Raw genomic sequence first — 14,372 nt, 5'->3', positions numbered from 1 at the left:
CATCCGATCCAGCTGGCTTTGCCATCGTTCGGCCCCATACTAACTGGTCTCCTTTGAACTTGGGTTGGAGTGGCTTTGACTAAAACCTAGATTTTCTTTAAAAAAAACTTTCAACCTAGATCAGAGGGACTAGGATTATAAGGAACATTCAACATGTACAAGAGTACAGTGGCGGAGGCAACGGTGGGTCTAGGGGCTTCAGCCCCCTAGATCCCCATAAACAATGGAGTCCCCCTCCATTTTTTGAGAAAAGAGAAAGAAGAAGGGGAGAAAGAAGAAAGGAAGAAAAAATAAACCCCTTAATTTATTCCTGGATCCGCCCTGCAAGAGTAAACACATATCGCTCGGCACCCTTGCCATCCATGTCCATGTTACACGTGCCAAGTCGTATCCGCAGCTATATACGCATATACCACTCGTGGAAGGGAGCCGATGGATCAAATAGTGTGACCTTGAAGGAGACGGAGAGGCCAGTCATAGAGTGTTGGTTACATGTCGGTGGTAACCGCTCAAAAATTAAAAGTGAGTGATGGAAAATGTACTTTATATTCATCGTTGGTATTTTGGTGCGACACATGAGGTCAAATGATGGTTTGTCCTGTTATCCATTTCATCATGCTAATGCTATTGTTATTAAGAAAATACCATTAATTTGTTAAAAAGAGAAACGCGTGCAATGTTTTTGAATTAGTGTACTAAACTTCACTTTGACACGTGAGAGTATAAGTCGGATGTCAGTTACATCTCGGTGCTAATTCTACTGAAATGGAGGAAGGCAAGGAAAAAAAGTCGGACATTTAGGTTTGTAGCGTTCACCCCTAGTAGCTTCGTAGTAAATGATGATGTTTTGTGAATATCCGTTATGATTGTTCTACAAGTATTGCCTAGAAAGATAAATGTTTATAGATGAAGAGCAACGCCCTTTCGATCCATCCGGTACATTTCATTTCCCTATATAAAATAAACCGAGGATAAATCACGCAATAGATCACGTCTTTTAGAAAAACCTAAAACCTGCTCTCTCACAACGCCCACCCCCCCCCCCCCCAAAAAAAACCAATGTTTGTTTTAGATAGCCAACTAAGACATTTAGTTGTCCATGTCAAAAAATACAAACTATAGTGGCAGCTAAGAGCTAAGTTATACATAAAAAAATTGGACTAATCTTTCTCAAACAACTATATTTGGAGATAACGGAAGATATAGTTGGACATTTAAAACCTTGCTAAAAACCAACCTATTATGCGAAAGCCCAAAACCGAAGCCCTGCTCCAGGAAGCTGCATCGCCCGGTGCGAGCAGCCCCACCAGGGGGAGAACCTGATCTAATCATCCGTCGGGTCGGTCGAGTTCGGATCAGGTTATGTCGGGTTTCGGATCAAAAAATGTTGGCCTACACCCCGCCCATGGCATAGTCAAGTCGGGTTGGGTTCGGATTAGGTCGTGTTGGCCCGTATTTTTATGTGTAATTTTTAGGTTAGAACGAATTTTTTGGGTTTTAGATCAAATATTTCCTGACCCATCATTGGATCGGATCTGATCGGGTTGGATTTTTTTGGATAGGTTGGATCAAATTTATTGGGTTGGATGGCCCGTGATGAGGTCTAAGAGAAAACACGCGGCCCAACGAGGCCAGCGAGGCTCGTGTCCATGAAGGCCGAACGGAAGCCGCAGCTCTATCGCTCTCAACCTCGTCCGCATCCTCGCCCCCATTTCCTGTCGTCCGTTTTCCGCTTTCCTCCTCCTTCCCCGTCCGCACGGGGGCCACGCGCATCTCATCGCAGGGACGCAGGTATAGATGGCCATTCGGGCCGCCCGAGCCCGGGCTGGCCCGGGCACGAACGGATCGGGCTAGGCCCGACACGAATAGGCTAACGGGCCGGGCCGGGCCGCCCGCCGTGCCACGCCCTCGGCCCAAGCATGAGCCCACGGGCCCATTTCGTGCCGGGCCGGCCCAAAAAGCACGATCCATTCCGTCGTGTCGTGCCGTCCGCCGCCCGTGAGCTCGCCGGTGCCGCGTCATCCGCCGCCGCCACTTGCTGGCTGCTACGCTTGCCCCCACAGCCGCACCCGCTGGCCGCTGTGGGCATCTACTACCGAGGTGCGCCGTCCGCCCCAGCCTCGCTTGCCGCCGCGCCCGCTAGCTTCCTTCCGTCGCGCCGGGCGCACCAACCTGGGCCAGATCGGCCGAAGAGCCGGCTGGATCTGCTGCTCTGCCGGCCGGATCTGTTGCTCCGCCAGATGGAGGGGGCGGAGCCGCGGCCCGCTGATGCGCGGAGACGGAGGGAGGATGGAGGGAGGGAGGCGGCCGCTCGGTTCGGTGGAGCGGGAGCCCGGAAGGGAGCGCTGGAGCGGTGGCTGAGGCGTCGGAGCCTCGAAGGTGGAGCGGTGGTGCCTGGAGGAGAGGGTGGACTGTGGAGGGAGGGAGGCGTCGGAGGTGGAGGGAGGGAGCGCTGGTGTGGGGGAACGACTGAGGAGAGGAGGGGGGAGGTGGAGTGGATGAGGCGGAGGGAGGGAGGTGGTGCCTGTTGGGTCGGGGTAACGGGCCGCCAATGGGACGGCTTGTTAACTCCGTGCCGGGTCGTTCCAGCTCACGGGTTGGGGTGACGGCCCAAGCCGGGGCACGGTTAACGGGCCGGGCCAACCCGAGCACGACGGGTCGCGGGCCGGGCCAAAAACCAGGTTATCGGGTAGGCTGTCGGGCTGGATGGTGCATGGACAACTATAGACGCTGGCGCGCGCGGGCAGCGCGAGCACGCAAGCGAGATCAGACCGCGCCGAGGCCATCCACCTCACCGCCTCTGCTCTCGCCCGAACCTCCTTTTTTTTTCTCTCTTCCTTCCCCCCTCGCCCCCTCTCTCGTCTCGGCGCGGGACCGTCTCGCTCGCTGCTACAACCTACAACTCGCCCAATTCCCCAATCCAAACATATTCCCTTCTCTCACACCCCCCTTCCGCGTCCGCGCTCGCCGCCGCCGCCGCCGCCGCCGCGAGCACGCTACTGCCGCCGCCGCCGCCGCGGCAGGTAAACCACACGCGCCCTGGCCGCTTGTTAGATCGGGAGTCGCCCCCGCCCGTCTGTTGACGCGCCTCGATGCGGGCGGTGGCGCGGGTCGGGGGGTTAGGGTTCGGGTGGCTGGGCGGTTGATTTTTCTTATCGTTCGGGGGGGAGCTGATCGGACGATGAGCTGGTTTCTGTCTCGTCCGGGGAGGTGATGTTTAGCTGCGGCAGTTGACCCCCTATGTGCTGAATTGGATGACAATTCAGTGAATCGGAAGGTTCCCTATTGATTGGGGTGTGATATGCATGCTTGTCGGCGGCAGTTTTATGTCGGTTTTTGGGGAGCTAGTCGATTCGATCTTTTGGGAGTATCCGCGGGCTACAGATTTAGCATTTCCATGTGTCGGATTCAGTTAAAGCTCATGATGTTACCGTTTACATGCGTGCAGCTGCGAATAAGGCTGTCCGGAGCCGTTGCGGGTTTTGCGGATGGCCGGTTCTGCAGTTACAGATGATTCCGCGGCAAGCACAACTGGGATGAGGGATGACGAACGCAGCCTCTCCGGCGATTCCTTGTCCGAGTGGAGGTCCTGCGACCGGGCGGACTGTGACAGCCCTTCGACGTCCCCGCCCTTCTGGGACTCCGACGGCGAGGATGATGACCCTGGTGCGTGAATGCAGTTGCTTGATCCAATGCCTGTTTCTTTGGTGCAACACTGAGTGTTAGTGACTTTGGTCTGGATGGGAAGTATGCCTTTTGAACTCGTGATTAACTTAGTTGATATGCTTGCAGTATGCAAACATGTCTTCTTCAGTTGCAAGAGTAGAACCTATGGCCCAAGCTCTGGTCGAAAAGTTTGTAGCCTTAATGCAGATCACGCCATTTGGTCAGTATTCAATCAGTGACTGTTAGCTGAAGGCCCTGATGGTTAGCCGGATTATTCGATCTGTTAGATAAAAAGTGGTCCAAGCATGCTGTGCTCATGCACGAGGGGGCAGGTAATTTAAGAAATAGTTAATGAATGGATTGCTTCTATCACTTAGCCTCCTTCGACGCTTTAGATAGCGCTTTAGAAGGCTAAATAGGCGTTCACCTTGGCGGCTAGTGCCACCCTGGAGCCACACAATTTGGGCGTAGTCAACTTGCTGCGCTGCTGGATCGACTAGGTGGAGGTGGTCCACGGTGACAGTTAATCAGGCTAGGCAGAGTGAACCACGTGTCAGCTGGTTTGGAGGATGAAGGGTTGGTCGTGATGGTGAGTCACTGGGAATTGATTTCTGTCTTTCGTGAGCCACGGAGGGTGGTGGGGATTGGGACAAGGAGGTGGCTGTCGTGGTGACGGCAGCTGTTAAGGAGTGGAGGATGGAAGAGGAGCTTTTATGGTTTGCTTTTAGCCATTTCATGGACTGATCTTGGCTAAGTGGACCGACCCGATATAGCACCATCACACTCTCGTCCTTCTTTGTTGCCTCTCCTCCGCCTTACCTTTCTTCCCTGAAGACCCCTCCTAGGCAGCGCATAGGCGCTAATCAGTGCCTCGTTGCTCACCTCTCACATTTTACAGCACTGGTTTAGAAGCAGGGTAAACGGTGGATAGGTTGGAATAACTATACTGTTTATAGTGTAATGTGTTGTGATAAGTCCACTTCCTAGGAGACACATTTTTTGCATAGTACCCATCTGTTTTTCAATAGTGGAAACATGTTAATTTTTATTTGCGTGTTATGCAAGGTCTAACAGAAATAAGCTTTTTTGAACTGGGAGACTAGCAGCAGGGCTATTTGGAATAATACTACCCTTTCTTTTCAAAAAAGTGAAGCTGTAGTAGTGTAGTGTTTTTGCCAATTATGTAAGGTCCAAAAAAGTAACTATTCTGGCTTTGGGAGAGTACCAATTTCTCTATTAGGCAGTGCCACAGCATCCAAGGTGGCTTCATGCTGGGACATGACCAGCATAAAGATTGCCAATGTTGGTTTCTTTTACCATGATGTTATTCGGGCACAAGAGTGGATAATATTTATCACACATTTGATATCTTGTCCTATCTGATTGGCTTTTTATAGGTATACGGAACTTCAAATTCATCCTATTATCTGTCATTAAGGAAAAAACATAAATGATGATTAAGTCAGAATGCCAGATGATTCATTTGTGCACAGACTCAAGTCCACATGATCATAATGAGTTTGGATTTCATCAGATGCAATTTTTTTGCCACAAATTATTCTTGTGGGGAAACAAAATTTTATGATGCCACTTATAGTTTTTATTAGTGCATCCATAGGACCTTGTTGATTGTCTTTATATTTTGCCTTACAGTGGCATTAATATGCTATTTATTAGTCTCAATTCTTTCTAGATTTGTAAACTTGAATAGGACTTCCTGAAAGTTAATTTTCGCGCTGTTCATGCTCAAATTATTTGCCTCGACATGTGCTATTTCGTCAAGGAGAAATATAAACCCTTTACCTCATTCAAATCTAACATTTTGTTGTTATATTAATAATTTCTTGAACGTAACATGTGTTCTAAAGTTCTTATTTTTTTAATAGCTCATTTCTTTGAATTACCATAGCAGGCCCCAAGCCTTCAGGTTTATTCGGACATTACACTTGGAGGATTGAAAACTTCTCAAAGGAGAAGAAGAGAGAAATGAAAAGCGAGCCGTTTGAAGCTGGTGGTTACAAATGGTAAGGTGCTTGATGACAGTTATTTGGACATTGTCTTGATGTTTCTCTTTTCTGCCTTTCCTTTCTGAAAATTTAAGCATTGCTCTCGGTATCTAACCTTGTATAAAATTTGACTTGGCTACTTGGGGAATGAAATCTGCCGTTCATGATAGATGCTATCATGAACTAATTTCTTTATCACTTGGACTGGGTTAGATACCGCACCAGTCATGGTTTTCAATGCTTCGCACCATAGCTTTTATTCTGTTCCTCATTTTACGACATTGATTGCAAGTGCTTATTTCCTGTATGCACTGAAAGTTGAGCAAATTTTGTATCTAATTTTCTGATTTTACCATTGGTTGGTTGTCTTTTTTTTTTGTTAATGCCAATGTTCAAAAAAGCGCTAGGCAGTATCTAGGCGGCGACCCACCGCCTAGAGCCTAGCTGCCTAGGCGCGCCTAGGCGGGACTAGGCATTTCAAGGCGTTTTTCTAGGCGGTAGCACATACATCCATATACATATGTATCTTGCCATATACATAAATATATCTCCCAAAAAAAGAGAAATTAGAAGCTGATGGGCCTAACTTTGGACCAAAGCCCATTAAAACAGCCCAACCTAAATGAACAGCCAACCTCCCAGCCTCTCCCTTATCCACTCGTCGTCGTCGCCGCCCCCAGCCCGACCATCCCTGCGCTTCCTCTTCCCCCGCCGCCCGCCCACCCTTGCCTCCTCTCCCCCTTCGCCGCCCGCCCACCCCTGCCTACTCTCTCCTCCGCCGCTAGCCCACCCGCCCCTGCCTCCTCTTCCTCCGCCCGCCCGCTCGCTCACCCAACCCTCCTCTTCCTCATCCACCCGCCCGCCGCTCCTTCATCCTCTTCCTCCACTCGCTCACCCACCCCTGCTTCCTCTTCCTCCTCCGCCGACGCCCGTCCTCTGCCTCCTCCGCCACCGCCGCCTATCCCTGCGTCTGCCATGCCCATCCCTGCCTCCACCTCCGCCACAGGCCGCCTAGGGGACCGCCTACCCCCTAGGCTAGGCAGAACCCCCTCGCCTAGCGCTTAGTCGCGCCTAGGCGGCCGCCTAGAACTGCCTTTTTGAACACTGGTTAATGCTGATATAGTTTTGGTCTCACTATTGTTTTCTTTCCGTGCACGACTGTCATTTGCAATCACAACCATAAAGCGTATTGTTGAATAAGTGCTTGTTGATATGTTTACTTTTGCCCCCCAAAATACAAACTTTCTGATTCGTGGCATTATATAGGTATAACATTTTTATCTCACTGATATGATTAGTTTTCTGTGGTGTCTTGATTGGAAATATTTGCCCCTAAATGGAAACTGGAGCATGCTGCACACTATATATTTTCTCATTTGTGTTATTGCCATAATATATATATTTTCATCATAGTTATTTGTTGTGGGTTGTTCTGGATAGTTGGGAACAGGGAGTGAGTTCATAACCTCAGCATTTCTATTTTATATCCTGGTAGTGTTAATATAGTGTCTTGCATTCTATATATAATACACCCTCATGGGTTTGACTTCTTTTTTGTCCATTGGAATTTGGTAACACTAGAAAGCTATATAGTTTCATTGAGGGCTTAAATAAACCTTACGCTTTCTATGCCATTTTCTGGCGTACACCTTCTATATGACAATATGCTGTTTCCTTTGCTTATTTTTTTGCCAAATGTTATTACACAGGTATATTCTTGTATACCCTCAAGGATGTGATGTCTCTAATCATCTTTCATTGTTCCTTTGCGTTGCTAATCATGACAAACTTCTCCCAGGTTTGATGTTACTGTGTCTGCTGCTATATTTTACATGCCAGTGTATCACTGATATTAACTTTCCGATCCTAATCTGGCAACTCCAGGATGGAGCCATTTTGCACAGTTCACTATAGCTGTAGGCAATGTAGATCCTAAAAAGATGAAATACTCAGGTGAGCTAACTTGGTCTGTGTTCTACCTTTCTTCCTGGGAAGCTGACCACAATATTTGTCATATCATCATCTTCAGGCGTTAATTATATATTTTTGTAGATACTTTGCATAGGTTCTGGAAAAAGGAGCATGATTGGGGATGGAAAAAGTTTATGGAGTTGTCAAAAATTCAGGATGGTTTTCTTGTTGATGATGTTCTTGAAATCATAGCTCAAGTTCAAGTTATCAGGTAGCTAATCTGTTTGTGCTCTGATTGATAATGATTCTGAATTATGATTCAAGAATTTATGAATTTTTGCAAGCAGTCTTCAAATGTGTGTGGAAATTGTGTTTCTCCCTGCGAATGCATTATTGATTCTGCCGTGACTGTGTCATATGGAGCATCTGCTGCATTTGCTCCAGTTTATAATTTAATTTGGTCAATTTCATGGCCTTCAATAAACAAACCAGTAAACCATCATTGTGCTCAGCTATTCTGTATATGAGACAATTTACTCACTTTTTTTGCTTTCTGGTATTAGCAAATTATCTTGTAACATGCTAACATTGGACTGCTATATTTTGGACATTTAAGGGAGAAAGTGGATAGACCTTTTCGTTGCCTTGACCGTCCTTATCGTAGAGAATTGCTCCGTGTCTATATGACACAAGTGGAGCAAATATACCGGCGTTTTGTTGAGGAGCGACGAAATAAACTTAGCAAACTCATTGAGGACACGATGAGATGGTCCAGGTTAGACAATTGGCTTTCCTAGTTTATTCTGTTATATTAAATTAGTTATTGTTGCTGGCTTTTTATGTGTTACTTTCAGCCATTGAAATATTTTTGTTCTACAGTTTTTGTGGATTCTGGTCAGCAATTGACCCAAGCACCAGGCATCGCATGTCCAGGGAAAAGACTGACACTATATTGAAATTCTTGGTGAAGCATTTCTTTGTAGAAAAAGAAGTAACTTCCACATTAGTGATGGACTCTTTGTATACGAGTCTGAAGGCACTTGAATACCAGATGAATGGCAAGAAAGGCAGTACAAAAGCAGCAGACTTGGAGGAATTACCTGCACCTATGGTCCATATTGATATGGACATGTTTGTTTTGGCTGGTGATGTTATAACTTTGATTAAAAGAGCAGCTTCAGAACCCTTGCCTTGTCAACCTCTAGCTCTCAAGGATGACAAAACTTCCCAAAGCCGCATGAAGGTAGGAACAATATAATTTGACATATTATAACTTGATTTCCCCCCAGTTTGCACACCTTAGCAGGTGTGAATTTTCTTGGCACTAGGTCAATTACACTAGGGCAATTTTGTTGCTAGAGGTTGGAGTTGCAATCTGTATGTGACTCAGTATAGTTTCTGATAGTTATTAACTGACTGATTATTACTCAACATCATATCAACAATCTGATAAAAAGATAACATCATATAAACAATACCTAGCAGTTGTAGCTCATAGAATTTTCCCTTGTTAAAACAGAGGTTCTCAGTTAAAGTCAGGGCCTATAGATATGTTTATACAAATGAATGTTCAAGTACACAGTAGTATGTTGTCTAGGCTATCTTGGTGGGCTGGCAATGATTGCTTGTATTTATCGCATGGTACTGAAGTGAAATTGTCATTGCACCTAATTACTTTTAGCTATGCCGGTTTTCGTAGGATGGAACTGCTGGTGAGGTTTATAAAGTTTCTATGGAGCGCGAGGAAAGACGCCTAACTGAGCTTGGCCAGAAGATACTTGAGACATTTGTGCTATCTCATATATTTAGGTAACTGTTGATGTATTTATTTTGATCTTCTGGATTCTGATTACTTAAGTGTACTTTATTCTCTTGGCTAGTGTCAGAAGTTCAGAGATGATTGGTCCCCAGACTTCGCTGGTTTATTCTTAGTCATGGGCATCCATATAGAGCTACTTAACGCTTCAAAATTCAATATTCATCTACAATATGAACATGAAACTAGATATAGCTAACTTGAGGATTGGAACTGAATGGTTAGATGGCCTGATTCAAATGTTCAGCACCTAGTGGCTTAAAGTTGGAAAGAGCTGCAAAAAGAGTAGAAATCCTGTATGAAGCGTCTTCAGCTGAACTTATTATGAATGCTAAGATTGTGATCTGACAGAATTGCACCTACTATATTTGATGATCCCTCTAAAGCACATGCTGATTATCTATCTCAAAAGAGGCTGAAGTAATTTTCTGTTTATTCTTTTTATGCATGGGAAAGGAAGACATCTTTTATCGTTTGGTAACTTTGAAAAGAAACTAGAGAAGTTGAATATCTTCAAATTGTGGCCTGCTGTTGTCTAATGGTGATCGACTGACTGTTTCTTATGCTTCTTACATTTTTTGGTTTCAGTGGAATTGAAGTTGCATACCAAGAAGCTGTTGCTTTGAAAAGACAAGAGGAGCTTATTCGTGAGGAGGAGGAGGAGGCAGGGCTTCTCGAAAATCAGATGAAGGGGAAGCGTGGTGGTGGAACAAATGAGAAGGAGAAGCGTGCGAAAAAAAAGCAGGTAATGTTTAGTTTTCTTCTCTGTTTCTTATGTTGAACCATATTGTCATTAATGTTTAGCAATGGCTCGACTTGATGCATGGCAAAAATAACATAGTTACCACCCTAGGGTTTGCAGTTTCATCAGGGTTGATCATCCATATCTTCTCTTTGTTACGAACAAAAAAAAATTGTTCAAATATCCTTTTTCTTTCCCTCAGATCTTGTTGTTGGCTTGATGGCTTTACTGCTCTTGTATTGCCCTTTTAATCATATGCTTGATATCTTTTTAAGGCCAAACAAAAGAAGAACAATCGTAAGGTTAAAGACAAGGAAAGAGATGAGAAATGTGAAATTAAAATTCTGGAAAGACTTCATGATGAAATTGCAGTGGACAGTAGTGATGGCTTACCAGCAGTGGAAGTGACAGCAAGGGTTGATGCCTTGGAAGAAGGTTCCTCAGATGGATCAGACATGTCAAATAGGTTAGTAAAAAAATGGTTGGTCTTTTTTTTCTTGTAAGATTGGCATTTTCTTCAACTGGACTTGTGTGCAGAGGGAAAAATCAGCGTAACAAGGGCCTAAGCATTGTTGGCTTTGCTGAAGAAGGTGATGGTCTTCCCTCCACCTCTAGTGTTGCTGGTGGTTCAGGCCGCAATAGTTCTGGCTTCAGCACAGTTCCAAAATTGGACCAGGATACTGTTCTACTTACCTTGAGAGATAAACTTCGTATGCTAGGGCAGCGACTGCATGAGGTGAAGTTACTTCTCCAAAAGAAGTTATGTTTGTTGGTTATAAAATTCATAGTTTGGCTACTATATAAGGCTAATCCCAATGGGAGGTTTCATTTTGTTGTTTCCAAGAGTGCCACATCACCAAGAATACAAATGAAACTTGGATGAAACTCACTCCACAATGCATTGTTTCATGTTTGCTATTTCATAGGCTCTCATCCCATTTAATTCTAAGACTCATCAAGAGTTGGTAACCGTGCATACATGGTTTCATCTAGATGAAACCCATTTCATCTCTCCTCATTAAACTAGTGCCACATCATCTAAAATAGTGACATGGCACCCTATTTAATGTGCATGAAACTCTTATGAAACCCCCATTGGGAGTGGCCTAAGGATGTATCTATCTTGTGTCTGTTGGTTTTCTTTGTGATGCACATCATAAATGCAATACTTCTTTCGGAACATGATTCTGGGACACCCCTGTAACCAAATGTAGAGGACATGGTTTTGGTGTATGGGATCATTGGTTCAAGGTCAAGACCATCCTGATTCCTCCTTCAAATCATTGATACCATGTTTCTCCTGTGTAGCATATTTTGATCCAGTCATTTAGAGTTATAATGGTTCGAATGCAAAATGATGAACAAGAAATATATTGATTCATTCAGGATCCGTATGCAAAATGACACAACAAATATATCAATTCATTCAGGATCTGTATGCAAAATGACGAACAACAAATATATTGGTTCATTCAGGATCTGGACAAATTCGTATCTCCAAGCAAAATTGTTATGTCTATCTTTTTCCATTAAGTGTGCTCAATTATTGGTGATGATATGACTGTATCTCTTCCTTTGTTTTCTCTGTGAAACACATGTACCGGTTGCATGCATGGATTTTTGTTTGCCAACTTACATTTGGAGTGCTCATTGTTTACTTCATGATTTGCATCCAACCAATTCATTTTCTGTAACCTATGCTTGTTTTTGTATTTTTCAGAAGAACATTGAGGGGCAAAAACTTCTTAAAGCTCATTTTGAAGCTAGGGATGCGAAAGCGAAGGAAGCAGAATCTTCCAACTCATCAAGTTCTTTGGAGAAGCCACCTGATGTTCCAGAGAGCCCAAAGCATTTGTCGGAAGCTGCAGTTGATCTGAAAGCTAATGGAACACCAAATAAGGATGTCTCTGTGGTCAATAGCATGCGAGAGGGAGCTGTTTCAGGCATACCAGCCTCTATAAATACTGAACCTGTGACTGCTGCCACATCAAAAGTTGACCTAGTTTCTGACAGAGATAACAGATTGAGTTCGAAAATGAAAGCCAACATAGCATCTCCTTGTTGCTCAAAACCGCCTGGAGTTGATTTGGATAAAGATGCCCCTCTTCCTTCTAAATCCCCACGAATCAATAGAGCTGCTTCAGCTCCCCAAAAACTGCCTGCCGCTGATAAAGCGACTCCAGTTCCTCCCAAATCTCCACCCGTAAACAAAGTACCAGCAGTTCACCCCAAATCTCCAGTAGTTGACAAAACTCCAGTTCGTGCAAAATCTCCAGCAGCAGACAGAGTAGCTCCAGTTCGTCCCCAGTCTCCAGCAGTTGACAAAGCAACACCCGTTCGCCCCAAATCGCCAGCAGTTGACAAAGCACCTCCAGCTGGCCCCAAATCTTCAGCCAGTGAAAAAGCAACTACACTTCTTCCCAAATCTACACCAGTTGACAAAGCTTCTCCAGCTCTGCTGAAATCACCAACAGGGGGTAAAGATGCTTACGTTCCTTCAAGATCAGTGCATGATAAATCTATTCCTGCTCCCCCAAGACTACCGCAAGTTGACAAAGCTGCCCCGCCATCCTCAGAATTGCGACAAACTTCTCCAGGCACTAATTCTGAAACTCAAGAAGCAGCTATTTCCAGGAAGGTCACAGCCACCTTAGTTTCCGAGGTTACAGCATCAAGGCCTTCGAGTGCACCTGTGTTCCCCACACCAAGATCAACTGCACCAGCTACTTCACACGTTCACATTCCTTCACTGCTTTCTCGCTCTATGAGTGAAGCAGCTGAACGATCAGCCAGTGGTCCCTCCCCTTCTGCCCCATCTTATGCTCCTCAGACATACCGCAATGCCATTGTTGGTAAGGCTGGCCTGGGTACAACCTCCACAAGCCCTGCATATCAGTCTTCTCTGAGCCAAGATACCACCCCTCCACAGCCTCTGTCGGCATATGCATCAAGTACAGCAGTCATGATGCCTCCTGCAGGAAGATCTGATCAGTTGTCAACTAGGCATGTATTGAAGTCTGGGCTGGGCAAGTTAGAAGCACATGACAGCTGGCAGCAGTGGAAAGGTGATAGTAACGTTGATAAGCATGTCTGGAGGGATCAGGCTCCTTACCAACAGATGACCAACGGTCAAGCATATGAACAACCACGGAGGGATGATAGTTATCAGCAAGCAAGCAGCAGAGGAACAGAAAAGCTCAGCAGGTATGGAGGACAGCAATCTAGGCAGTTCCAATCTGGGACAAGCGATGGCCATGTCTGGCACCCACAGCAGGGCCCAGTACCAGAAGAATTTCCACACCTTGACATCATAAACGATTTGCTTGAGGAGGACCACATCAACGGCAGTATACCAGATTCATTCTGTCAAGATTACCATGTGTTCGGTCGGCCATTTTCGCCAAGAGGCAACTTGACAGATATGGAGATGGCTTCTGTTAGTAGTCCCGGTCGGTTCAATTCAACCGACCGTTACTATGATGACGGATTCTCAAGGTCCTATGACATGAGTGCTATCCATGGGCTGAGGGAAAGGCAATTTCCCTCAATGGGTTCTTATTCTAACGGCCTGTCCGAAATGAGTGTTTCAAAGCCTTGGCTGAATGGCTCTCCAAATCCAGCTGTGAGCCTTGGTGTTGGCACAAATGGATACCACCACCAGGTTGGGGACTACACTAATCTGGGGGGCGGGGTGAACGGAGTGTCCGTGTGGCGCCGCCATGCCAACGGCCGCTGGTAATGTGATGCCCTGTACAATCTTACAGTCGGAATAATGCTTGTTGTAACAGATGTTGGGTTCCGGGCCTGAGCTGGTGTGCCATGTAATTTAAAAGCTTAAAGTTTTAAAAAGGGAAAGAAAAGAGATACATCCTGTAAAGTCCCCGCCGTGATTAAGCTAATTCGAGTGCTTTTTTTTTCTGGGTAGATGCTGTATTGTCGTTCTGCTGTTATTCAAAGTTAAACTGGGAACTGTAAGAAGGTTAAGCGGTCGGCGATTATTATGCTCTTCTCAGGCTAGCAGAGGTACTCCTCGAGTCTGGTCGCAGAGGAAACTGACCTGCGAATTGCAATTGTGGCTGGCCGCTGGCCGGTGCGCTGGATAGGTAATCAACTATATATTATCAAGAAAACTGGACTCGTTATTCTCAAACAAGAAAAAGGAGAGGAATACTTCAAGTGCCCTCTGGTCCTTTCTTTACAAAGAAAAAAGAATACCGAGGAGTCATTCTAA

General features: G+C 45.6%; 1 protein-coding gene across 3 annotated transcripts; it reads left to right on the top strand.

Annotated features, from left to right (window-relative positions):
- Positions 1 to 2,750: 2,750 nt before the first annotated feature.
- Positions 2,751 to 14,110, top strand: LOC120664989 (TNF receptor-associated factor homolog 1a-like). 3 transcript variants are annotated; one of them, XM_039944396.1, is made up of 13 exons: positions 2,751 to 3,023; positions 3,449 to 3,666; positions 5,579 to 5,690; positions 7,382 to 7,470; positions 7,557 to 7,625; positions 7,725 to 7,854; positions 8,200 to 8,358; positions 8,463 to 8,826; positions 9,283 to 9,392; positions 9,988 to 10,144; positions 10,417 to 10,607; positions 10,679 to 10,877; positions 11,862 to 14,110. In XM_039944396.1, the coding sequence occupies exons 2-13, from the start codon at positions 3,489 to 3,491 to the stop codon at positions 13,878 to 13,880; spliced, it is 3,777 nt and encodes a 1,258-aa protein (XP_039800330.1). In that variant the 5' UTR covers positions 2,751 to 3,023; positions 3,449 to 3,488; the 3' UTR covers positions 13,881 to 14,110. The 3 variants fall into 3 exon arrangements, with proteins under 3 accessions (XP_039800330.1, XP_039800327.1, XP_039800329.1); XM_039944393.1 differs by having other exon boundaries at positions 2,818 to 3,023; positions 5,576 to 5,690; XM_039944395.1 differs by having other exon boundaries at positions 2,858 to 2,990; positions 3,445 to 3,666; positions 5,576 to 5,690.
- The last annotated feature ends 262 nt before the right edge of the window (positions 14,111 to 14,372 follow it).

This window comes from Panicum virgatum, chromosome 3N (genome assembly GCF_016808335.1).
Source record: "Panicum virgatum strain AP13 chromosome 3N, P.virgatum_v5, whole genome shotgun sequence".
Taxonomy (NCBI): domain Eukaryota; kingdom Viridiplantae; phylum Streptophyta; class Magnoliopsida; order Poales; family Poaceae; genus Panicum; species Panicum virgatum.
This window is presented reverse-complemented; position numbering and strand designations above follow the sequence as displayed.

Coding starts and splice junctions, on each gene's coding strand:
- LOC120664989 (XM_039944393.1), top strand. CDS start 3,489: ATGGCCGGTTCTGCAGTTACAGATGATTCCGCGGCAAGCACAACTGGG. Junction 5,691..7,381: donor GAAGCTGGTGGTTACAAATG/GTAAGGTGCTTG, acceptor GTTATTACACAG/GTATATTCTTGTATACCCTC. Junction 8,359..8,462: donor GACACGATGAGATGGTCCAG/GTTAGACAATTG, acceptor TTTGTTCTACAG/TTTTTGTGGATTCTGGTCAG.